General features: G+C 42.8%; 2 protein-coding genes across 2 annotated transcripts in view; one reads left to right on the forward strand and one right to left on the reverse strand.

Moving 5' to 3' along the window:
* Positions 1 to 626: 626 nt before the first annotated feature.
* Positions 627 to 23,866, reverse strand: HINT3 (histidine triad nucleotide binding protein 3). Its single transcript, XM_073627211.1, has 5 exons — positions 23,634 to 23,866; positions 17,114 to 17,228; positions 11,233 to 11,302; positions 5,769 to 5,895; positions 627 to 1,703 (listed from the first exon to the last, which is right to left on the reverse strand). Exons 1-5 carry the CDS (start codon positions 23,739 to 23,741, stop codon positions 1,656 to 1,658), a joined length of 468 nt encoding a protein of 155 aa, XP_073483312.1. The 5' UTR covers positions 23,742 to 23,866; the 3' UTR covers positions 627 to 1,655.
* TRMT11 (tRNA methyltransferase 11 homolog) overlaps positions 23,848 to 25,176 on the forward strand; it is a 139,489-nt gene continuing 138,160 nt past the window's right edge. Inside the window, exon 1 of the mRNA XM_073627208.1 lies at positions 23,848 to 23,973. Within this exon, the coding sequence (XP_073483309.1) occupies positions 23,890 to 23,973 (84 nt within the window). The 5' untranslated portion in view covers positions 23,848 to 23,889. The remainder of the gene's footprint in view (positions 23,974 to 25,176) is intronic.

A 25,176-nucleotide genomic window follows, 5' to 3' on the forward strand; every position in this document is an offset into this window, starting at 1 on the left:
TTCCCCAGTCTCCACTGCAGCCTTGTTAGTGCAGCCTTCCCCAGTCTCCACTGCAGCCTTGCCCCAGTGCAGCCTTGTTAGTGCAGCCTTCCCCAGTGTCCATTGCAGCCTTGCCCCAGTGCAGCCTTGCAGTCTTTCCCAGTGTCCATTGCAGCCTTGTCCAGATTTAAATATGGCGCCGTGGAGATCGCAGGGACTGGGCGGAGCCGAGATACACATACCTGAGTGTACTCGGCTCTTCTCGGCTTCGCTCACAGTCACGCCCAGTCCCGCCCTATGATGGACATAACACAGGTCCAATGGCGGGGCTGGGCGTGACTGTGAGCGGAGCCGAGAAGAGCCGACTACACTTGGCTATGTGTATATCGGCGCGATCGGTCCGGTCCGCTCACAATCAGCGGAGAATCGGCGTATAACACGCACCCACGATTTTCCCCTGATTTTAAGGGGAAAAAGTGTGTGTTACACACATATACATACATACACACACATACACACACATACACATATATATACACACACACACACACACACACACTCACTTTTAAAGCCAAAGAAGAGAGTATACTTACATCCCTGTACATATTGACATACCTGAAAATCTACTTTAATAAAAAACACAAACAGCACAATAATTTACTATTTAATGGCAAATATAGTTTACAAATCAAGAAAGAGGAAATCATTAGCTGGAGGGTAACATGTTGTATTGATGTCACACCAACCTGAATATACAGTAAGACATAGCAGAAGATATAAAGGATAACTGTAAAACGCCATGAGCAAGGCAGAGTTAAAAGGTTGTTAGAAGATTAAAAAGACTTATAAAATGGCTTCATAAGAAATCCTGCAGCCTTATGGACATTTGTTGATTATTAAACTACAGATGAGCAGCCTTAAAGCACCAGCATGATTTGAGGTTGTACATTTTGGGACTGCTTATCAAATGATGTAGATATTTTTTATTGATGCGTGAAAGCCTCCCAATTACTGAGCAGCCAACTGGAGAGAATTGTTACCATCTTGCAGGCATGGCCTGAATGTCCCACTACTGAGCAGAACCATAATTCAGTAAAACCAAAAAGCATGAAGATAGAAATAGATGCCAGGTAACTGAGCACTGAAACAGATGGGAAGATATGCAATATTTAATCAGAAGTGAAGTTTGTATTAGGATAAAAAAAAAAAAAAACCTAGTACAGTCTATAATGCAATATTTCATGCACGATAAGGTGTCTTCAGCATAACAATATCTTCCATAATTAAAATTGGCTGAGGGGCCTACTGCAAAATATACAAGAATTCAATGCTGTGCCTCCTATATTGTAAGAACCAGCTATTTGGTAATCCATACTTCTATTAACAGGCATCCTACTAAATATACATAAGAGTTATAAAATAAATAACATGCATTAGACTTCACAGGACCTTCTGAAAAATACATATGCCTCTTTGTCAGCTTCTCCACAAAATAATGGGCATGTTATATAAAGTGTATTATGCATTTCCCAGCTTGCTTTCAAAGAATAAACACACCCCATTCATTCATTATTAAATGATTGTGAGATTCTATCCAGTGTTCTATCTTAGTTGGACTGGCACAGTGCGACTCATCCATCTGGAATGATATCCAAGAATATGAAGTAAATGATATTTCAGCTTGTGGTTGTGTTTGCTTGAAGGCGCTCCAGGAGCTGGTCAGCCTGTAGAATATAAGACAACATATGTAACTCCATTATATGGCACAGCAGCTGCTGCCTTTAGCTACTGGTCATAGGAAATGACATAGAACAGTGGTCCATATATAGATGCACCTTCAATACATTATAAAACATCATAGATTCTTACAAAGCTTCTGGAATTCAATAACTTCCTTCATAGAAGACCTTACGGGCATCCTAAATAAACTAAGCCCTGCCACAGCCTTACCAGGTATTAATTTGGATATATAGCCTAAAGAATTCAGAACAATTGTATTCCACACACTAATAGCAGCAAGACTCACTATATCCAGTCTCTGGAAATCCAGTAATGCCGGCATCTCCCCCTGCACCCCTGGCTGTCCGTTTAGCACCTTGGACCCCCAGCACATCTCTGTACCCCCCCACTCTCTCTCCGAATGTATACAGTGGAGAGGGGAGGGGCCTCTGACCCGGGCATGTATCGGCTTCACTCTTTCTCTTGTGGGAAAAAAAGGACGTCAATTTTGTTTGGGTACAACGTCGCATGACCGCGTAATTGTCAGTTAAAGCGATCCCGTGCCGAATCACAAAAAATGCTCTAGTCATTAAAGGGGTAAAATCTTCCGGGGCTGAAGTGGTTAAAATCTTTGCAAATTTATTAAAAATTAAAAAACTAAAAAAATCCCATGTACATAAATATTCACAGCCTTTGCTCAATACTTTGTTGAAGCACCTTTGGCACCAATTACAGCCTTAAGTCTTTTTGAATTAGATGCTACAAGCTTGGCACACCTATTTTTGGGCAGTTTCTCCTATTCTTCTTTGCAGGACCTCTTAAGCTCCATCAGGTTGGATGAGAAGCGTCGGTGCAGAGGCATTTAGAGATCTCTCCAGAGATGTTCAATCGGGTTCAAGTCTGGGCTCTGGCTGGGCCACTCAAGGTCATTCACAGAATTATCCCGTAGCCACCCCTATGTTATCTTGGCTGTGTGCTTAGGGGTCGTTGTCCTGTTGGAAGATGCACTGGAGCAGGTTTTCATCAAGGATGTCTCTGTATATTGCTGTATTCATCTTTCCCTCGATCACGACTAGTCTCCCAGTTCCTGGTGCTGAAAAAACATCCCCACAGCATATTGCTGCCACCATATTTCACTGTAGGGATGGTATTGGCCAGGTGATAAGCGGTGCCTGGTTCCCTTCAGACATGACGCTTGCCATTTAGGCCAAAGAGTTCAATCTTTGTTTCATCAGACCAGAGAATTTTGCTTCTCGTTGTCAGAGTCCTTCAAGTGCCTTTTGGAAAACTCCAGGCGGGCTGTCATGCCTTTTACTGAGCAGTGGCTTCCATTTGGCCACTCTACCATACATGCCTGATTGGTGGAGTGCTGCAGAGATAGTTGATCTTCTGGAAGGTTCTCCTCTTTCCACAGAGAAACGCTGGAGCTCTGTCAGAGTGACTATCGTGTTCTTCGTCACCTCCCTGACTAAGGCCCTGGTAGTTCCAAACTTCTTGCATTTATGAATGATGGAGGCCACTGTGCTCATTGGAACCTTTACTGCTGCAGAAATGTTTCTGTACCCTTCTAGAAGAATTCTGCTTTGATACAATCCTGTCTGGGGGGTCTACAGACAATTCCTTGGACTTCATGGCTTGGTTTGTGCTCTGACATACACTGTTAACTGTTGGACCTTAAATAGATAGGTGTGTGCCTTTCCAAATTATATCCAATCAACTGAATTTACCACAGGTGGACCCCAATTAAGTTGTAGAAACATCTCAAGGATGATCAGTGGAAACAGAATGCACCTGAGCTCAATTTTGAGTGGCAAAGGCTGTGAATGCTTATGTACATGGGATTTTTATTTGTTTTTTAGATTTCAAAACAAACTTCTTTCACGTTGTCATTATGGAGTATTGTTTGTAGAATTTTTAGGAAAATAATGAATGTAATCCATTTTGGAATAAAGCTGTAACATAACAAAATGTGGAAAAAGTGAAGCACCTTGAATACTTTCCGGATGCACTGTAGAGGTCAGCAATGACAGCCGTCATATTCCTCTCAACAATGGTTACGTTTGAATTTTTTTAAACAAATATTTTCACTGCCACTAGGTGGCAAACATGTTCACTGCATGGGGCTGCCTTTACAGAGCCTTATTGCTTTATCAGGAATTGCTAGAGGGGTCAGAGGACAAGGGTATTTTTGTTTCATATAAAAAAAATGACGTATTCAAACAATCGGCTATTCTCCCTGTTAGTGAGAGCTCAATAGACTCCTCTATTAATTTGGGGACACAGAATCTTTATCCGTTTTGTTTGTTGCCAGCTAAAATCAAATCAATAGTGTTCTGTACTTAACACAAATAATCACGCGCAAGAGGTAGCTTGTGCAAAAAGGTACCATCATCCAAGTGTTTTTTTTTTTACCATTTAGGATACAGCGGGTGAGAATTAGCACCCCTGCACGTTTTTATTACTATCTAGGCCTCTGTTATTGTCCAGGTGAAAATAGTTTCACCAGCCAGGAAGTCAGAGAGGCAACTAGAACTGGTTGTTTTTTTTTTTTTAAGGGAAAGACTAGAGCCCCCTGTAAGCCTTTTATTGTGGTCTCTGTCCCTGTTGCAGATTTTCTCTTGCTTCCTGCCTTATGAAACCTTTAACCTAGACAGCACAAAAACCCGACAGGGGTCCTAATACTACCCCACTTTATCCAACACTAAACAAAAAGTTTTGACTTTAAAAACTGAACAAAAGTTCTCTTGCTGAACTAGTAGCTGCTGCAGAAAAACAGCATACTCCCAGAAGGTTGACAATGCTAACAGACTCAATTTTCCCTTCAGTAAAGGTCTCCTTTAACACTTGCCTACTGGGCACTCTTACACCCTTCCTGCCCAGGCCAATTTTCAGTGCTCTCACACTTGGAATGATAATTGCACAGTCATGCAACACTGTACCCATATGAAATTTTTATCACTTTTTTTTTTTCACACAAATGGAGCTTTCTTTTTGGTGTTATTTAATCACCACTGTGTTTTTTTATGTTTTGCTAAAAAAAACGGGGAAAAAAAAATGAAAATTTTGAAAAAAAAACAAATTGTTTTATAGTTTGTTATAAAATTTTACAAACAGATCATTTTTCTCCTTTACTGATGAGCGCTGATGAGGCTGCACTGTTGTTGGGACTGCACAAATAATCAGGACACCGATAGATGTCCCTTTCACACAAGTCGGTTATCAGCTCTCCTCTCCTCAGGCTGTCAGCATGAGGAAAAGAAGTGCCGATAACTAGCTTGTTTTTACATTGTGATCAGCTGTGATTGGACACAGCTGATCACGTGGTAAAGAGATTGCCATTTGGCCATAGCGTTGTTAGAAAGTGGTTATAGAGGTACTGTCACCTTGTCTATGCAATGCATATAAAAGTGACAGTGCCCCTGTAAAGAAACCCCACACCCCTTTACTCACCTTACTAGCACTGCCTCGCTGCTCCTTCCCTTTCCGCAGCCAGCACTAAAAACGACTGGTTTTGGTGACTAGGGGAAGTGGTGACATCACTCCCCTAGTCATGTGACAGATGTTTGGGTCTAAGAATTGGCTGCTAGACCAAGCACTATCACAGGGAAAGAGGTTGACAAGGTATTGTAGCTAGCTTTGGAAGAAGAAGCAAGGGAATGACTGTAATGTGACCCTTAGCAGAGACACTGTCACTTTTACCTGCATCTGCAAGGTAACAGTAGGGTTGATAACAAGATCATCCACTTTAATGTGTTTTTCCATATTTACAGTGGGGTTGATTTACTCAAACTGGAGTGTGCAAAATCTGGTGCAGCTCTGCATAGAAACAAATCAACTTCCAGATTTTATTGTCAAAGCTTAATTGAACAAGCTGAAGTTAGAAGCTGATTGGCTACCATGTACAGCTGCACCAGATTTCACACTCTCCAGTTTTAGTAAATCAATCCCAGTGTCTCTTTAAGGCTTGAAATGCCATAACGATATTGCTGCTGTGAGCATATCTCTTCACCTGGCTCAGATGGGAATACTGTGTTGATTATAACATTTTCCAGCAGGACTGCTGCACTTACCGTGATAAACCAGTAAGAATTGATTCTGTAAATCATTCTTGAAAGAAATCCCAGTTGGCTGGCTGGAGCCAGAACATGTAGATGTAAATGGCCTATTGAGCAGAAAGGAGGCCAATGGAAGCCTAACCTGATATTAAAAGAATAGGAAAAAAAAAATAAATCAATGTGTGGTAAGCATTAGGAAATCAAGGATGTCTAATGCAAAGCACTTTGCAGAGGATGCTGACCACAGTATTACCAGATGTTCAACATTTAACCCCTTATATATCCACAGTCTTCCTTTTATTTTTTATTTAGTACAACTAAAGGTAAAACGTTTTTTGGGGTTTTGGATAAGTAGAGAGGGATTATAACCCCTGTCGGGCTTTTATTGCTGTCTGTCTGGAGATTCACCCTCTCTATTTGTCATGTCTACTGTTATCACTGAAAGTGAAAGAAAATACCACATTTTGAATTGTCCCCAGTACAGTAATAGAGGGTAAATTTTCTGATGGGGACACTAGTTCTGGTGACCTTGGTAACAACAACCAGGGATTGATTCCTTGACTTTCGTGGCATTTCCTCTCACTTGCTGTTTTGACTATGGGTCAGGGAAAGGGAAGGGAAATATCCCCAAATGTAAAAGATAGCAGAAATAAAAAAAAAATTCAAAATGCAAAAAAAGATTTGCCTTTAGTTCTAGCCACTTCCATTTACACAGTGCACAGAATGTCACAGATCACATATAGCTGGACTGTCAATTAAAAGTTAAATCCTCCCAAAATAACTTTCAGTTTTGGATGAATGCACGAGTGCTGAATCACAAGCCATAGGATCTCTTGCCAAGCAGCTAAATAGGTTTTCCAGATTTGCCTTCACCCCTAACATTACAAAAGATGAGTCAAGAATTTTCCCCCTCCAGCGGCACCCTTTGTTTTGAACCTTGCAAGAAAAGCATTTGTCATGGTTCTGACAAGTGAATAAGCTAAGAGCTCAGGTGCAGAGGTATACCTTCTGGAGTCCCTAGTAGATATAAGAAGCCAGGAGGTGTTTTAACCTATTGGCATTAGCAAAATAAACATTTGTCCAGTCTGGCAAGCTTGATCAGTTAAAAGACAAAGGGGGAGATTTACAAAAACTGGTGCAGCTGTCATAGTAACCAATCAGCTTCTAACTTCAGCTTGTTCAATTAAGCTTTGACAAATCCTAGAAGCTGATTGGTTTCTGTGCACAGCTGCACCAGTTTTAGACTGTGTAAGGAATATCTTAAAAAGGGAACTTCACATTAAAACAAATATACAAAAATACCAGAATTCCCACCTTGTAACGTAATCTAAGTAATCAAGAGATATGTGCACCGCACCAATTCCCAAAAGTAGTTCCTGTACTACTTTCGGTGACTTCGGGGGCGATTTCAATAGACATCTATGCATGAACCTGCACAGATGTCTCTGAAATCGCTCCCAAAGTCGGACTGACATGCGGGTATGAAATTGTGCGCATTCAGCTGAACTCACACGATTTCAAACCCGCATCAGTGTGAATCTGGGCTAAAAGTACTTTTTCAATCTGTGCTTAAATATTCTGCTACATTGCGCAGGCTTAAGGCTAACTCATACTCCACATCCAACAAAGCGGGTAAGAGACTGACGCAACGCCTCAAGGGACAGAGGATCAAATCCAAAATCCCAATTCTATTCTATACCCAATCCAATGACACACTGACTAACCCCCAGGACATTGCGAACGCTTTTAGTGAATACTATAGCAAACTGTACAACATAAAGCATGATCATACTACTTACCAACCATCCCCTACTTACATTAATAATTTTCTCCAACAAATTAAACTACCAACGCTGTCTGACTCTCAACTTTCCTCCCTTAACGAACCATTTTCGGAGCCGGAAATCCTAGACACGATATCATCCTTGCCCTCGGGCAAAGCCCCTGGACCAGATGGTCTAACGGCAGAATACTATAAAAAATTTTACAGCCACTTACTCCCCCATCTGACGGAATTTTTCAACATTGCTGCCTCCTCTTCAAAGTTCACTGACGAATCACTTAATGCTCTTATAATTACCATCCCGAAACCAGGTAAAGCTCCTACCTCCCCCCAAAACTTCCACCTTATCTCCTTACTCAATCTTGACGTAAAAATTTATGCCAAAACGATTGCCAGATGCCTGATGGCTGTTATGCCTGATCTCATCCACACTGACCAATCAGGGTTCATTAAGGGCAGACCATTCCCTGATGCCACGAGACGGATGGTAAACCTAATACACCATATTGAGTCTAGTGGAACGCCTTCTCTGCTCCTCTCTATGGATGCAGAGAAGGCGTTCGATAGAGTTCGCTGGTCCTACCTAAGAGCAGTATTGACTAAACTCGGCTTTAAGGACCTCATTTACAATGGCTTTGTATACTGTCCCATCAGCGAAAGTATACTCTGCAGACATGCTTTCACATCCATTCCACATAACTAAAGGCACTCGCCAGGGGTGCCCATTGTCCCCGTTGATTTTCAACATGTTGATGGAACCACTAGCGGAACATATACGCTCAAACCCCCTAATCACAGGTCTAACGATAGGCAGAATATCACATAAAATCAGTCTCTTTGCTGACGACGTCATACTAATACTCACCAACCCGACCTCCTCCCTCCCTGAAGCCCAAAAACTACTAGATTGGTTCGGACGCATATCATACTAGAAAATTAACGTAACAAAGTCACATGTCTTAGACATTAAGCTAGACTCTACCACTAGAAACTTGCTACAGGCCCAATTCTCCTTTGCCTGGGCTGACCACAGCATTTCATATTTGGGAGTCCACCTCACAAAATCACTCAAACACCTATTTACAGCCAATTTCAAGCCTCTCCTTGTCAAATTAAAGTTAGAAACACAAGTCATAACCAAACACAACCTTTCCTGGTCTGGAAGACTCGCAGCATTCAAAATGCTCCACCTACCTCAAATTCTCTACCTGTTCAGAACTCTCCCCATACCCTTGCCTAAATACTACTTCAAATCACTACAATCCATGCTTAACAAAACCATCTGGCCTGGTGCCAAACCTAGATGTGCACACTCGTCACTCAGATACCATAGATCGGCAGGAGGCTCAGGGACAATAGACTTCGAAGACTACCACACAGCGGCGATACTGGACCAGCTCACTGAGTTTTTCCAAACAAACCCTAGCAAGCTCTGGAGCTCAATAGAACACTCAACTCTACTTCATCCAAATCTGAAATCTTGGGTAATGAGCTCACCCTGGGGTCCAAAAATGACATCGGCAACATCTCCCACCATGGTGGCGTCGATCGCAGCATGGAAAAAACTAGTACAAAACAGCTATGACTTACCTAATACACCTCCCATTCCAATCCCTATCGAATCTCTTCACCACCTCTCACCAGACTTATATTTGAACCAATGGCCCAAAAAAGGTATCCACACCATCCAAGATGTTCTACAAAACGACAGACCCAAACCCTTCACCTTCCTTCAACAAGAGTTCAACTTGCCTCACACAGACCTCTTCACATACATGCATGTCGCGCATTGCCTTAGAGACTCCCACCTCCGTGTATACACAGTGCATCCCAAAGCATGGGAATATCTAACGACCTCCACCCCCAAACAAAAAGGAATATCCCTATTTTATAACATCATGCACCACAATCTGCAATTTACCAAGAACCCCCCCCCCTCCATATACACTGGGAACACGACTTAGGTCAGACCTACACAGAACACCAGTGGCAGAAGGCGCTCCAGTCAATATACAAGTCCACAAAATGCTCTGTGCTTTGGGAAACCACCCAAAAACTGCACCTTAGACGGTATCTAACCCCCTCCAGACTTACTAAATTTAACCCCTCTACATGTGATCAGTGCTGGCGCTGCAGCTCAGCCAAGGGTGACTTACTCCACATCTTTTGGTCCTGCCCACACTTACAGAAGTACTGGAACACAATTTTTTAAGTACTCTCAGACGTTCTACACCAAGACTTGCATCCAACACCTGATCTAGCTATCCTGAACCTCAATATTGAATCAGTTCTCCCGCCATACAGACATATAGTGACCCATATTTTACTGGCCGCGAGATTAAGTATTGCGAGGTTATGGAAAACTGATAAACCCCCATCCGTTGAACACACTATAGGACACAGTGAATCTCCACTATAGCTTTGAACTGATGATGGCCTCTAGTACAGGCCTCTTACACAAAGAAAGGAAAAAATGGGAGCCGTGGGAGCTGTGGTCTGGGGTTGCATCATTTCTTTAATTCCCAATAACCTGATGTTCTTTTTCCCCTTGACAAGCAACAAGTTGTTAGAGTTACTACTTGATACTATTACTTGCTATTGTTATTGCTTTCAGATCTGCATATTTTCTTTGTTAGAGACTGTCCACATGGAGTAACACTCCCCCAGGTAACAAAAAAGTTGGCAATGGGGTTCCTGGGAGAGGGTCACTCATGTAATAACTAACTTTTTTTGATATTACGGTTGAGAATACAACAGTTCCTTCATTTATGTTATAACGACAACCAGATAATCTTAATATATGTCTAAATCCAATTGACTTATAGTTTACCACTATACAATGTGCACAATGTATTCTTGTGTATTAAATGCAAAAATCAATAAAAATCCATTGAAGAAAAAAAAAATATTCTGCTACATTAATACCACCCCAGACGGCTGCAGCTCACCAAGCATTGCATCACATGCTAACGCGCCTGCATTAAAAGCATAGTCCATAGACCATATTTCATGTTACACCCAAATTTAGGGTGTAATATGAAACGTATTTACATTCCATAGCCCCTACTCTCAAAATCCTCTTAACTTACCCGAATCATGGGGTCATTCTATGTACGCGTGCCTGTTTTCTTTTAAAAACAGCACAGTTATGCATGGCTCCACCCACACAGTTGCCTTATCCATTCACAGGGATCTGTAAATGGAAGACAAGTCCTATTTGCCACTGCACCAAGGAACACGAAAATCGAATTGGTGCACAAAGGCAGTGAAATCGCTGCACCTGTAGTCCACCGTTTACTTCCTCCTCCATAGTTAAGGGGGAACAGTCTGCAGGACCTGCAATGCACTGATTATGCTTGTAATGCTCTGCAGGCTACAATGCCAAATTAATGAATTGCATTTTTTAAAATTTTTTTTTTTTTTTTAAGGACGGTGTATTTATTAAATGTTTGCAAAAGGTGGACTATGTCTTTAGGGAAGCCCATTTGTGTGCCTAGCACACCACAACAGATCAAAAACTGTGCATGCAGTTTTTTGGCCAAGGCAGTCCAACAATGGCAGTGCATTACAGCGTGCCGTGTTGTGTTGTACTGCAATGCAGGTGTGCTGGAAAGGTGCATTGAGATGACAGTCAGAATGAATGGCACCAAAGCGCTTACAAAACGTCATTTAGTAATTTCAACAGAACAGGATTACCTTGTATCCTCCAAATCTGTGACATGATTTTTCTGTAGCATATTCTTCCCAACTTCCATCATATTCTGAACTAGAAGATGAGTACAAGAAACTGGTTAAGAACATAAAAAAACATCAAAACTAGTGATTTGTACCAACAGAAGCAGTTTACCTAGTTAAAGCAGACTTATCCTGAGAGACATGGGTGTGGCCATTGCCAAACCTCTTCTGAGGATGCTGCAGGGTGGATTTGATTTAAATCAAGTCCATTTAAATCACGATTTAAAGTGGAGTTCCACCCACTTTTACAACTCTTCTGCATCCCTCACTAAACTGTGCACTGTAAACGAATTGGATATTTTTAATTTTTTTTCCTAAGCACTTACTGTATATCTGCTGTATTCATTTTTCACTTCCTCCTCCCTGGCCGTGGCCCATCGCATCATTTCCTGTTTGTAATGCCTTCTGGGAAGGGGCGGCAACTTCCTCTGACACTGCCGTTGCTATGGAAACCTGACCTGAAACCTATTACACTGCTTGTGCTGCACTGAGCATGTGTGAGATCTGCAAGGATGAGATCCAGGAAGAAATACAGTCTGGCTTCAGATGCCCACACTTAAGATGGCCATGGCCTGCTGTAAGTTTATAAAATAACAAACTACTGCTATAAACTAAACAGACCTTAGTTTACAGACTAACTTTACTAGAATACATTAAGCTTGTGTATTATAGGGGTATTTTTATTCAAAAAGTATAATTTCGTCCGGAACACCACTTTAAGTCACTAGTAGAAAGGCTTGATTTAAATCATATTTTTTAAAGAGCAACTGTCATCTCTGTCCATCAGCGGCTCCTCCTCTGCCCAGCTGTTGACTCACCGACAATCCCATTCACTTTAATGGGACGGCTGATGAAGCCGCAGTGACGGACATGGCGGCAGCAGATGAGTGGATGCCCGTTTACAGGCGCTGCCACAATGGATCTGAAATGACAGGTGCTCTTTAAATGTAAGGACTCATTCTTGCTGGTAGTTAGAATCTTTAAATATTTGCAAACAAAATGAAGGTTTCCTATTTAGAATAATAAGCTGTCAGGTTAGTAAATATTCCCAAACTGGGTCTCTTTTATGGCCTGCTGCCATTTTGCTCCTCAAGGGAAGAATAAAGCACCTTAAGCTATGTGCAGAAAGATCACAAGGTTTATAAGCTGCTTAGAAGGTTTCACTTTAATTTTTACTGCTTGCCCTTTCTCCTCACGCTTACAATGCTGTGAAAAAGTAATTGCCCCCTAAACCTAATAACTGGTTGTGCCACCCTTGGTGGCAACAACTGCAATCAAGTGTTTGTGATAATAGGCAATGAGTCTTTCACATTGCTGTGGAGCAATTTTGGCCTACTCTTCTTTGCAGAGTTGTTTTAATTCAGCCACATTAGAGGGTTTTCCCAGCATGAACGGCCTGTGATAGGTCATGATACAGCATCTCAATTGGATTTAAGTCCGGACTTTAACTAGGCCACTCCAAAACCTAAATTTTGCTTTGTTTGAACCATTTGGAGGTGGACTTTCTGTTGTGTTACGGATCATTGTCCTGCTGCATAACCCAAGTGCGCTTGAGCTTGAGGTCACAAACTAAAGGCCAGACATTCTTCTTTAGGATTTTTGGATAGAGCTCAGAATTCATGGCTCCATCAATTATGGTAAGTCGTCCAGGTCCTGAAGCTGCAAAGCCGCCCCAGACCATCACGCTACCACCATGTCTGACTGTTGGTATGATGTTCTTGTTATGAAATGCTGTATTAATTTTTTGCCAGATGTTACGGGATGCACACCTTCCAAAAAGTAAAATTTTTGTCTCATCAGTCCACAGAATATTTGCCTAGAAGTCTTGGGGATAATCAAGATTTTTTTTTGGTAAATGTGAGCCTTTGTGTTCTTTTTGGTCAGCAGTGGCTTTGGCCTTGGAACTCTCCCATGGATGCAATTTTTTCCCAGTCTCTTTCTTATTGTTGAATCATGAACACTGATCTTACCTGAGGCAACTGAGGCCTGCAGTGCCTTAGATGTTGTTCTGGGTTCTTTTTGACTTCCTGGATGAGTCGTCGTCATGCTTTTGGAGTAATTTTTGTAGGCCGGCCACTCCTGAGAAGGTTCACCGCTGTTCCAAGTTATCTCAATTTGTGGATAATGGCTCTCCCCGTGGTTCGCTGGAGTTCCAAAGCCTTAGAAATGGATTTGAAGCCCTTCCTAGACCGATACATGTAAATGACTGTTTCTAATCTGTTCTTGAATTTTTTTTAGATTGTGGCATGATGTGTGGCTTTTTGTGATCGGTTATGTGTACACACGATAGGATTTTCCGACAACAAAATCCATGTTTTTTTTCCGACGGATGTTGGCTCAAACTTGTCTTGCATACACATGGTCACACAAAGTTGGTCGGAAATTCCGAAAGTCAAGAAGACGGTGACGTACAACACATACGACGAGCCGAGAAAAATGAAGTTCAATAGCCAGTGCTGCTCTTCTGCTTGATTCTGAGCATGCATAGCACTTTGTGCGTCGCAACTGTGTACACACGATCGGAATTTAAGACAACGGATTTTGTTGTCGAAAAATTTGAGAACCAGATCTCAAATTTTGTGTGATGGACATTCCGATGGAAAATGTCCGATGGAGCCTACACACGGTCGGAATTTTCGACAACAAGCTGCTATCAAACATTTTCTGCCTGAAAATCCTATCGTGTGTACGGAGCATTAGCATGCTTCACTTTGTCAGACAGCTTCTATTTATGTGATTTCTTGATTCAACAGTTCTGGCAGTAATCAGGCCTGGGTGTGGCAAGTGAAATTTAATTCAGCTTTCTAAAAAAATGTGGTTAATCACAGTTCATTCACAATTCAGCATGGGAGGGGGCAATTACGTTTTCACATAGGGCCAAGCTGGTTTGAACAGATTTTTTCCCTTAATAAATGAAATAATAATTGAATAACAGCATCTTGGATTTACTTGGGTTATCTTTTTGTAATATTAAAATTTGTTTGATGATCTGAATCATTTAAGTGTGAGAAATATGCAAAAAAAAATAAAAATCAGGAAAGGGCAAATACTTTTTCACAACACTGTAGAGTGGGGTACAGATGCATTTCTCTTCAAACAATCATACAGTTTGTAGTGTACATAGATTTGCAAAGCAATGGGATAAGGAATGTTCCTGAACTTTTTATCTCATGGTTACTGTGAAATTGTGTGAATGCATCAATGCAGTGCATGTTATCTCAGCTTGCATTCATTGAATGAGTTTACCAAAAATGTAAATATTGCGGAATATACAGCCTCATGCTTAATAACTAAGCTCCATTTATTGCTGAATAAACTAAATTATTAATGTATCTTAAATAGAAAACTAACTTTAGATAGATTTTTACTCCAAAAGCATTTTATTAAAATAAAATTTGATAAAAAGCCAAAAATCAGATTTAAATAAAATACATTTTTTTTTTAAATCATCGATTATTATCCACCCTGGGATGCTGTCTGGTTAGTGACTGACCAACTGGGTTCAGTAAGTAAGTTCCTGCCAACCCACCCAGGAAAAATAAATGCCGCCCACCAACACCCAGCGCTCCATCATTAGATTCCCACCAACTGATACTTTGCTTCTCCCAGGGGTCACCTAATGATGTCATTGACCGTGCCACTATTCACTAGTTGTTAAGGATGTCAGTGGGGGCCAGCTCCTTAACAACTGGCTAGTAATTTAATATGTTTGTTAAATAGCGCGTGGCTAGAATACGACTTATTTTACTTTTTTTTTTGTGAATTGACTTTGACACAGGTTTATGCAATATTTACCAAGCATTACTTATTTTTGTGGTAAATACCGCACAAACTTATAGTAGTGAAGTGAGATTTTTCAATAGTGCATGTGATATTTGGATTAAACGTGTCGCATGACCCAAATATCGCATGTAATATTCTTTATAGTATAACTTCTGCAACATATGTATCAATGGTTCATGTAACAAGTGCACGGTCTAGAATTGGAAACATTATCTGAATATTTTTTCTTTTTTGGGCTATGAGACTACTTGATCTGGCTGTACAAGACCTTGAGGGGGGCTCTAATTGTTGGAATAGAAAGTGATGAACCATGATTGTTATCATTCGCCCACTCTATCTATCCTATTTACTGCTATCACCAAGAGTGAAAGAAAATCCCAAAATCCAATGGAGACACTAATTCTGGTGAACCTGGTGACAACCAGGGATGCTCTCACTTTAGATGGATTTCCTCTCACTTCCTGTTTTGGCTATGGGACAGGAAGTGAAGGGAAATATCCCCAGTGGAGCCCATATGGCAAATAAACATCACACAGAGGTGATAACCTACTATAACCTTCTATTTTAATTTGATATGTATTGAACTCAGTCTTTCATTGTGACTATGAATGTTAGCATGAAACTTTCCAGGGCAAAGATACAATTCACGCTTCTGTACATATTCATGTAAATGCTCTTACCACAGCATATGTGTGGGTATTTCTTAGAGGGTCAATGTAATCAAAACTATCATTTCATTTTTGGTTGGATCTCAGCATGAGGCATCCCCATCGATTCCAGCATTAGAATATTTGTATTGGTTTCAACCTATTTGCCACAACCGTTAGAGCAGTGGTCATCGACCCTGTCCTCAGGGCCCACTAACAAGCCAGGTTTGCAAGATAACTGAAATACATCACAGGTGATATCATTTGCTGCTCAGTGATTGCAGTATTCTAGTCTGCAGCTCCCCAAGGTAATACATAAAACCTGGCCTGTTGATGGGCCCCGAGGACAAGGTTGATGACCACTGTCTTAGAGGACTCACACAAACTGTTGTAGTTTGCATTTAACCTGCTTTACAAAAACTGTCAGTTAGAGATGGAACCATACAGTATACTGCTAAAAAAAAAAAAACTTGCATTTAAGACTCCCAAAAAGATAAATAGATGAATCAATATACCAGCATCCATCACAATATAAGACTCTGGTATACTGACCTTTTTAAAATACAACCTAATGTAATTCAGTAAAACTTTATTATCAGTCCTTGTTAAAGCCCAACTCCAGAAAAAAAATAAATTTAATTGTGCATCAATAATGACCTCACTCCTGAGTCTTGATTTCAAACTCCTCTTCCTAAGCCATCCTGCAGTGTAATGGATCAAAGTCAGAGTTACCTCTATGAGCCAAACTAATTTTCTGACATTTTTTTCCCTCTGGTTCTCTTCTTGGGCACTGGTCTCCCCCCCCCTTTATGAGTTCCTCTGCCTCTGAAGTATATGAGAAAGGACCTGGACGAAGAAGTGTCACCTTCACCAATAGCAGACATCCACATCACGCAGGCAGTGATGTGGACACCTGAAGGGGGACTCCGGGCAGTTAACAGAAGAGAGAAGGATCGTCCAGTGACCATTGCTTCGAGTAAGTAAAATGGGCATTTATATATATATTTTTATTTCTCATACTAGCAGCTAGTTAGTTAGAGAGGGGGGGGGGGGTGAAAGGGGGCAAATATCCTGGCGTTGGGCTTTAAAGTGGCTGTAAAAGCAGGAGGTTTTTTTACCCTAAATGCATTCTCTGCATTAAGGTAAAAAACCTTTCATGTTCAGTTTGAATGCTGATCAATCTAGAACAGGTACTCAACTGTGGCACCAGAAACAAACATACTGATGCTACATATCCTTTGGACTAAGGGACAATGAGAAGGTGTTGAAGGCCAAGGGCTTTAATTGCTCCATTTTCTATTCTATGAGGTAGGTGGTGGAGATGTTTCATATGTTCAAGGTTGTCATGAAAGATGATCTGGAAACAAATAGCTAAGGCTGATGCTAATCATATATGCAGCTTGTGGTCTTACCTAATGGTACATGTTCATTGGTTAAGGTTTTGCAGTTCCCTATATGCTTCTTGGGTACCACTAGATAATGATATGGTGCTCCGGGTCTTATGTCTCTAAAGCAGACCAGATCCTCCTGTGAACAGAATCAATCACTATTATAAACAGAACCCAACAAAAGTTCCAAAAAGGTACAAAAATAACCAAGTTGGGATACCAATATTATTGTTGTCAAACTTGTCAATTTATAAAGGAGCACTAAATTAAAACATGCCTCTAACCAGGGTAATTCAAACTGAACATATGAAGAAAAAAAATCATGGAGAAGTTACCTTTTGTGAAAAGCAATGACTTTAGATCCAGTACATCTACAAATCTTCATATTTCCTGCATAACTTAAAGTTTATCTAACCCCAAAAACAAAATGTGTTGTACTGCAGTTTACCAGTCAGTAGAAGTAGTGGCGGTTTTAGTTTTATTGGTTTCAGGCATTTTTTCCCCTTTATTTTCACCTGATTCTGGGAATAACACTTCCTGTACTAGGGTGTCTACGCCTCTCTACTCCATTGTATCTATAGAGTAAGTCATGAATGTCACCCAAGCTGGTTCCTGAAACATGTCTGCCTTTATCTTTATTACACAGGCAGTGGGGGGCACTCTGATGGGGACACCTGATGTAAGGAGCCAATCTGATCGGGACAACTGATGTAAGAAAGCACCCTGGTGGGAATACCTGATGGAATGGGCACTCTGACAGTGACATTATGATGGGGACACCTGTTGTAAGGGGAAATTGTGATGGGGCTCTCCCATGAGGACCCCCGATGTGAGGGGGCTCTCCCATGGAGACACCCGATGTAAGGGGGCTCTCCCATGGAGACACCCGATGTAAGGGGGCTCTCCCATGGAGACACCCGATGTAAGGGGGCTCTCCCATGGAGACACCCGATGTGAGGGGGCTCTCCCATGGAGACACCCGATGTAAGGGGTCTCTCCCATATAGACACCCGATGTAAGGGGTCTCTCCCATATAGACACCCGATGTAAGGGGGCTCTCCCATGGGGACACCCGATGTAAGGGGGCTCTCCCATGGGGACACCCGATGTAAGGGGGCTCTGATGGTGACACTGTGATGGGGACACCTAATGTAATGATGCTATGGAGACACCTGGTGTCAGAGGGCAAATATGATGGGTACATATATCCTAACTGATTCATAGAACAAACATGAGATTAATGGGAAGGAAAATGTTACTGGTTTGACTTCACATACTGTTCAGAATGTCATGCGCTGGAGTCTTCCTCAGGCACTTAGACAAACAGGTGATTTGGTAGAGACCTGTTTACCTTTAGTCTTTAACGTGGTCAAGATATATTGCTCTCTAAGTCTAGATTCACACTTGTGTGGGTGGTTGCTGTAGTGGGAGCGCTCATATTCCAGCAACTGCAACCATCCACAGGCAAAAATGCACTGCAGTCTAGGAGATGCGTGGGGGTAATCTTAATTGCCGATTCTACGCACGATTCTAAATTGCCCAAAAGGAACTGAGCCTTAGTAAAGGAAATAGCTTGGCCCAAACAAACCTGGACTTCAGCTTTAAAGCGTTAACTAATGTCCAAAATAAAAAAAAAAAAAAAAATACTGCCAGCAGACAGGCTCCTTATTGTAGAAGTGACCTACAATGGGGCTGATTTAACAAAACCAGAGAGTGCAAATACTGGTGCAGCTGTGCATGGTAGCCAATTAGCTTCCTGTGTGGCCAGGAAGCGACAACGTCATTACAACAAAACGTACTTTGAGGCATTATCCCGGTCTTGTTTTTACTTCCGGTTTCCGTATCTCCGAGGCGGCGGAACGCACGCCGACTAACCACAGTGCGAGCGGGACAGCTGTCTCACGATCCACTTGGCCATACATGCGGCTTTCCTTCAGTGCCGAGGAAAGGCACTTTTTAAAGTAAGAGGACATTTGGCTTGCTGTTTTTATCTGTTCATTTTAAATAAAATGGAATTATGCTATGGTCCTGCTTTTTCCCATCTGTTTTCTGAGCAATTTTGAAGTGGAGCGATTCCCAGGCTTATCCCATTGGTGTCCATCAGTACAAACTACAGTACCAAAACCAGTTAAAGCTTCACCTGACCTGTCTTTTTAATTAAGGGGGTCATGGTGGTTTGGTAAGTGGGATACTTACCCTTATCCACCGGGTGTCATTTGTCTCCATGATCGTTTCCAGTGGTGATGGTGTAAAGACCTGAATTGCTTCATATGGTTTATGGACACTTCTGTTATACAATTCATCCAGTTAGCTGTTTTCACTGTGGATTTTGTTTTCATGATCGTTTCCAGTGGTGACGGTGTAAAAACCTGAAATTGCTTTATATATTTCATGGACACTCTTGCTATTTATTTCACTAAGTTATTTGCTTTCATTTTGCATTCTACCTTCTTTGAATATTTTTACTAGTGATGAATATGAAATATTAAGCACTTTTGCACTTTATTTTCCATAATATTCAAGTTTATTGTTAATTTTATTGTTTAAGCGCCCTCTTATATTATACAACCCACAGTTCACAAAGATAGCATTTTGCACTTCGAGGGGAGCAGCTTATTTATTGTTTAATTAGCCAGAGCGCAGGTTTCACCTATTTTTCACGTGTAGGCGAAAATGAGTTGTTAATATCAGGGGAGAATGGGCAGACTGGTTCGAGAAAGGCAAAAGTAACTCAAATAACCACACATCGAATCTTGAAGCAGATGGGCTACAGCAGCAAAAGACCACATTGTGTGTCACTCCTGTCAGCCAAGAACAGGAAACTGAGGCTACAATTGGCACCAAAGTTGGACGATGGAAGATTGGAAAAACGTTGCCTGGTCTGATGATTCTTGATTTCAGCTGCAACATTCAGATGGTAGGGACAGAATTTGGTGTAAACAACATGAAAGCATGGATCCATCCTGCCTTGTAACAACGGTTCAGGCTGGTGGTGGTGGTGTAATGATGTGGGGAATATTTTCTTGGCACACTTTGGGCCCCTTAGTACCAATTGGGCATTGTTTAAACTCCACGGCCTACCTGAGTATTGTTCCTCACCATGTCCATCCCTTTATGACTACAGTGCACCCGTCTTCTGATGGCTCCTTCCAGCAGGATAATGCACCATGTCACAAAGCTTTAAATCATCTCACCACTGCTTTCTTGAACATGACAATGAGGTCACTGTACTCCAATGGTCTCCACAGTCAGCAGATCTCAATTCAATAGAGCACCTTTGGGATGTGGTGGAACAGAATATTTGCATCATGGATCTGCAGCAACTGTGTGATGCTATCATGTCAATATGGACCAAAACCTCTGAGGAATTTTTCCAACACCTTTTTGAATCTATGCCATGAAGAATTAAGGCAGTTCTGAAGGCAAAATGGGGTCCAACCCGGTACTAGCACGGTGTACCTAATAAAGTGGTCAGTGAGTGTATGTGATCTCTAATTGGGTGATGAGAAGACTTGGTAAGAGCGCAGGCTATAACTGTGCATGAATCTGACAGCTAGCAATGGTTGGTCAATGCTGTAATTGATCACGCTTTACTGGCTAAACCTGTGTTATCAGAAAGAATGCAGTGTTCTGAGCGTGATGTCATACAGTCCCCATATAGTGCAATGCTCTGAGTGTGTGAGGTCATAAAGTTCCTATACAGTGCAATGCTCTGAGTGTGTGCTCTCATAGATTCCCCATACAGTGCAGCGTTGTGAGTGTGATGTCAGAGTTGCCATACATTGCAGTGTTGTGAGTGTGTGATGTCATAGAGTCCCCATACAGTGCAGTGTTCTGAATGTGTGGTGTCATAGAGTCCCCATACAGTGCAGTGTTCTGAATGTGTGGTGTCATAGAGTCCCCATACAGTGCAGTGTTCTGAATGTGTGGTGTCATAGAGTCCCCATACAGTGCAGTGTTCTGAGTGTGTGATGTCATAGAGTCCCCATACAGTGCAGTGTTCTGAGTGTGTGATGTCATAGAGTCCCCATACAGTGCAGTGTTCTGAATGTGTGGTGTCATAGAGTCCCCATACAGTGCAGTGTTCTGAATGTGTGGTGTCATAGAGTCCCCATACAGTGCAGTGTTCTGAGTGTGTGATGTCATAGAGTCCCCATACAGTGCAGTGTTCTGAGTGTGTGATGTCATAGAGTCCCCATACAGTACAGTGTTCTGAGTGTGTGATGTCATAGAGTCCTCATACAGTGCAGTGTTCTGAGTGTGTGATGTCATAGAGTCCCCATACAGTGCAGTGTTCTGAATGTGTGGTGTCATAGAGTCCCCATACAGTGCAGTGTTGTGAGTGTCTGGTGTCATAGAGTCCCCATACAGTGCAGTGTTGTGAGTGTGTGATGTCATAGAGTTCCCATACAGTGCAGTGTTGTGAGTGTGTGATGTCATAGAGTCCCCATACAGTGCAGTGTTCTGAGTGTGTGGTGTCATATAGTCCCCATACAGTGCAGTGTTCTGAGTGTGTGGTGTCATATAGTCCCCATACAGTGCAGTGTTCTGAGTGTGTGGTGTCATACAGTCCCCATACAGTGCAGTGTTCTGAGTGTGTGGTGTCATAGAGTCCCCATACAGTGCAGTGTTCTGAGTGTGTGATGTCATAGAGTCCCCATACAGTGCAGTGTTCTGAATGTGTGGTGTCATAGAGTCCCCATACAGTGCAGTGTTCTGAATGTGTGGTGTCATAGAGTCCCCATACAGTGCAGTGTTCTGAGTGTGTGATGTCATAGAGTCCCCATACAGTACAGTGTTCTGAGTGTGTGATGTCATATAGTCCCCATACAGTGCAGTGTTCTGAGTGTGTGATGTCATAGAGTCCCCATACAGTGCAGTGTTCTGAGTGTGTGGTGTCATATAGTCCCCATACAGTGCAGTGTTCTGAGTGTGTGGTGTCATATAGTCCCCATACAGTGCAGTGTTCTGAGTGTGTGGTGTCATATAGTCCCCATACAGTGCAGTGTTCTGAGTGTGTGGTGTCATACAGTCCCCATACAGTGCAGTGTTCTGAGTGTGTGGTGTCATAGAGTCCCCATACAGTGCAGTGTTCTGAGTGTGTGATGTCATAGAGTCCCCATACAGTGCAGTGTTCTGAATGTGTGGTGTCATAGAGTCCCCATACAGTGCAGTGTTCTGAGTGTGTGATGTCATAGAGTCCCCATACAGTGCAGTGTTCTGAGTGTGTGATGTCATAGAGTCCCCATACAGTACAGTGTTCTGAGTGTGTGATGTCATATAGTCCCCATACAGTGCAGTGTTCTGAGTGTGTGATGTCATAGAGTCCCCATACAGTGCAGTGTTCTGAATGTGTGGTGTCATAGAGTCCCCATACAGTGCAGTGTTGTGAGTGTCTGGTGTCATAGAGTCCCCATACAGTGCAGTGTTGTGAGTGTGTGATGTCATAGAGTTCCCATACAGTGCAGTGTTGTGAGTGTGTGATGTCATAGAGTCCCCATACAGTGCAGTGTTCTGAGTGTGTGGTGTCATATAGTCCCCATACAGTGCAGTGTTCTGAGTGTGTGGTGTCATATAGTCCCCATACAGTGCAGTGTTCTGAGTGTGTGGTGTCATACAGTCCCCATACAGTGCAGTGTTCTGAGTGTGTGGTGTCATAGAGTCCCCATACAGTGCAGTGTTCTGAGTGTGTGATGTCATAGAGTCCCCATACAGTGCAGTGTTCTGAATGTGTGGTGTCATAGAGTCCCCATACAGTGCAGTGTTCTGAATGTGTGGTGTCATAGAGTCCCCATACAGTGCAGTGTTCTGAGTGTGTGATGTCATAGAGTCCCCATACAGTGCAGTGTTCTGAGTGTGTGATGTCATAGAGTCCCCATACAGTACAGTGTTCTGAGTGTGTGATGTCATAGAGTCCTCATACAGTGCAGTGTTCTGAGTGTGTGATGTCATAGAGTCCCCATACAGTGCAGTGTTCTGAATGTGTGGTGTCATAGAGTCCCCATACAGTGCAGTGTTGTGAGTGTCTGGTGTCATAGAGTCCCCATACAGTGCAGTGTTGTGAGTGTGTGATGTCATAGAGTTCCCATACAGTGCAGTGTTGTGAGTGTGTGATGTCATAGAGTCCCCATACAGTGCAGTGTTCTGAGTGTGTGGTGTCATATAGTCCCCATACAGTGCAGTGTTCTGAGTGTGTGGTGTCATATAGTCCCCATACAGTGCAGTGTTCTGAGTGTGTGGTGTCATACAGTCCCCATACAGTGCAGTGTTCTGAGTGTGTGGTGTCATAGAGTCCCCATACAGTGCAGTGTTCTGAGTGTGTGGTGTCATAGAGTCCCCATACAGTGCAGTGTTGTGAGTGTGTGATGTCATAGAGTCCCCATACAGTGTTGTGAGTGTGTGATGTCATAGAGTCCCCATACAGTGCAGTGTTGTGAGTGTGTGATGTCATAGAGTCCCCATACAGTGCAGTGTTGTGAGTGTGTAATGTCATAGAGTCCCCATAGAGTGCAGTGTAATGATATAGTGCAGTCCTTGTACTCACATCAGAGTGGAGGATCTCGGAGCCGCTCTCCTGGTTGTTGGAGATCCTGCAGAAGATACACCTGCTGTCATAGCTGTCTGGGCTCTGCTCCTCGCCCTCCGCTGACATGCTGTCCCCTTGTCCTCTTGTCCCCTCACACACACACCAGCTGCAGCTCAGCCTCCGCCCTGCCTGGGCTTCGCTTTGTGTCTGGCTCCGCCCATTCCCTGTCCTAGCACACTTCCTGCACCCTCCTGTCGTGACGTCACCAGGGAAGATGGCGCTGTCCTGTAAGAGCGGTGCTGCATTGAAGAAGTATCTGCTGCTGCTGGCTCAGGAGAACTGCGAGTTCCGTCTGCCGGTGAGACATGTGCTCAGTTCAGTCAGCATGCATCATCAATAGAGCAGGGGGGTGCTGGACCCTGAGCTGTGTATGAGGGGTAGCATGGTGTGCCAGTGTCTGCTCCCTCATTGTGCACATTTCATTATATTACCTAATACTCCCTGTTTTCACGGAGCATAGCTTCTCTTTGTTAAAGCTGAATTAACAACAAAACGATTTTTGTGCATATTTTGTACAGTAAAAATAGGTTCCCTCTAATGAAGTGTGCCCTTCTATGGCTGCTGCAGTGCTTACAGCCTGACTCTGGGGAATTGGGAACTGTGCTTGTGCTGCAAGGGTTAAAGCAAAGAAAAGCTTGCAATGCTTACCTCACCTAAAATTGTCCAAGGTCCCTCGCCCGCGCTGGCATGTTCTACCCAGCTTCTGCTAGGCCATGGGATGCAGAATGTTCCATGTGCACAGGAGTTCAGTCATTCCACCACACAGGATCTGTACTGGAATGTATACTGAGCTGCACGTGCACAGGAGTTCAGGCATTCCGCCACACAGGATCTGTACTGGAATGTATACTGAGCTGCACGTGCACAGGAGTTCAGTCATTCCGCCACACAGGATCTGTACTGGAATGGATACTGAGCTGCACATGCACAGGAGTTCAGTCATTCCGCCACACAGGATCTGTACTGGAATGGATACTGAGCTGCACATGCACAGGAGTTCAGGCATTCCGCCACACAGGATCTGTACTGGAATGTATACTGAGCTGCACATGCACAGGAGTTCAGGCATTCCGCCACACAGGATCTGTACTGGAATGTATACTGAGCTGCACATGCACAGGAGTACAGTCATTCCGCCACACAGGATCTGTACTGGAATGTATACTGAGCTGAACGTGCACAGGAGTTCAGTCATTCCGCCACACAGGATCTGTACTGGAATGTATACTGAGCTGCACGTGCACAGGAGTTCAGGCATTCCGGCACATAGGATATGTGCCGGAATGTATACTGAGCTGCACGTCCACGGGAGTTCAGGCATTTCGGAACACAGAATCTGTACCGGAATGATACTGAGCTGCACGTGCACAGTGGTTCAGGCATTCCGGAACACAGGATCTGTACTGGAATGTATACTGAGCTGCACGTGCACAGTGGTTCAGGCATTCCGGAACACAGGATCTGTACCGGAATGTATACTGAGCTGCACATGCACAGGAAT

Source organism: Aquarana catesbeiana, linkage group LG04, assembly GCF_042186555.1.
Source record: "Aquarana catesbeiana isolate 2022-GZ linkage group LG04, ASM4218655v1, whole genome shotgun sequence".
Classification (NCBI taxonomy): domain Eukaryota; kingdom Metazoa; phylum Chordata; class Amphibia; order Anura; family Ranidae; genus Aquarana; species Aquarana catesbeiana.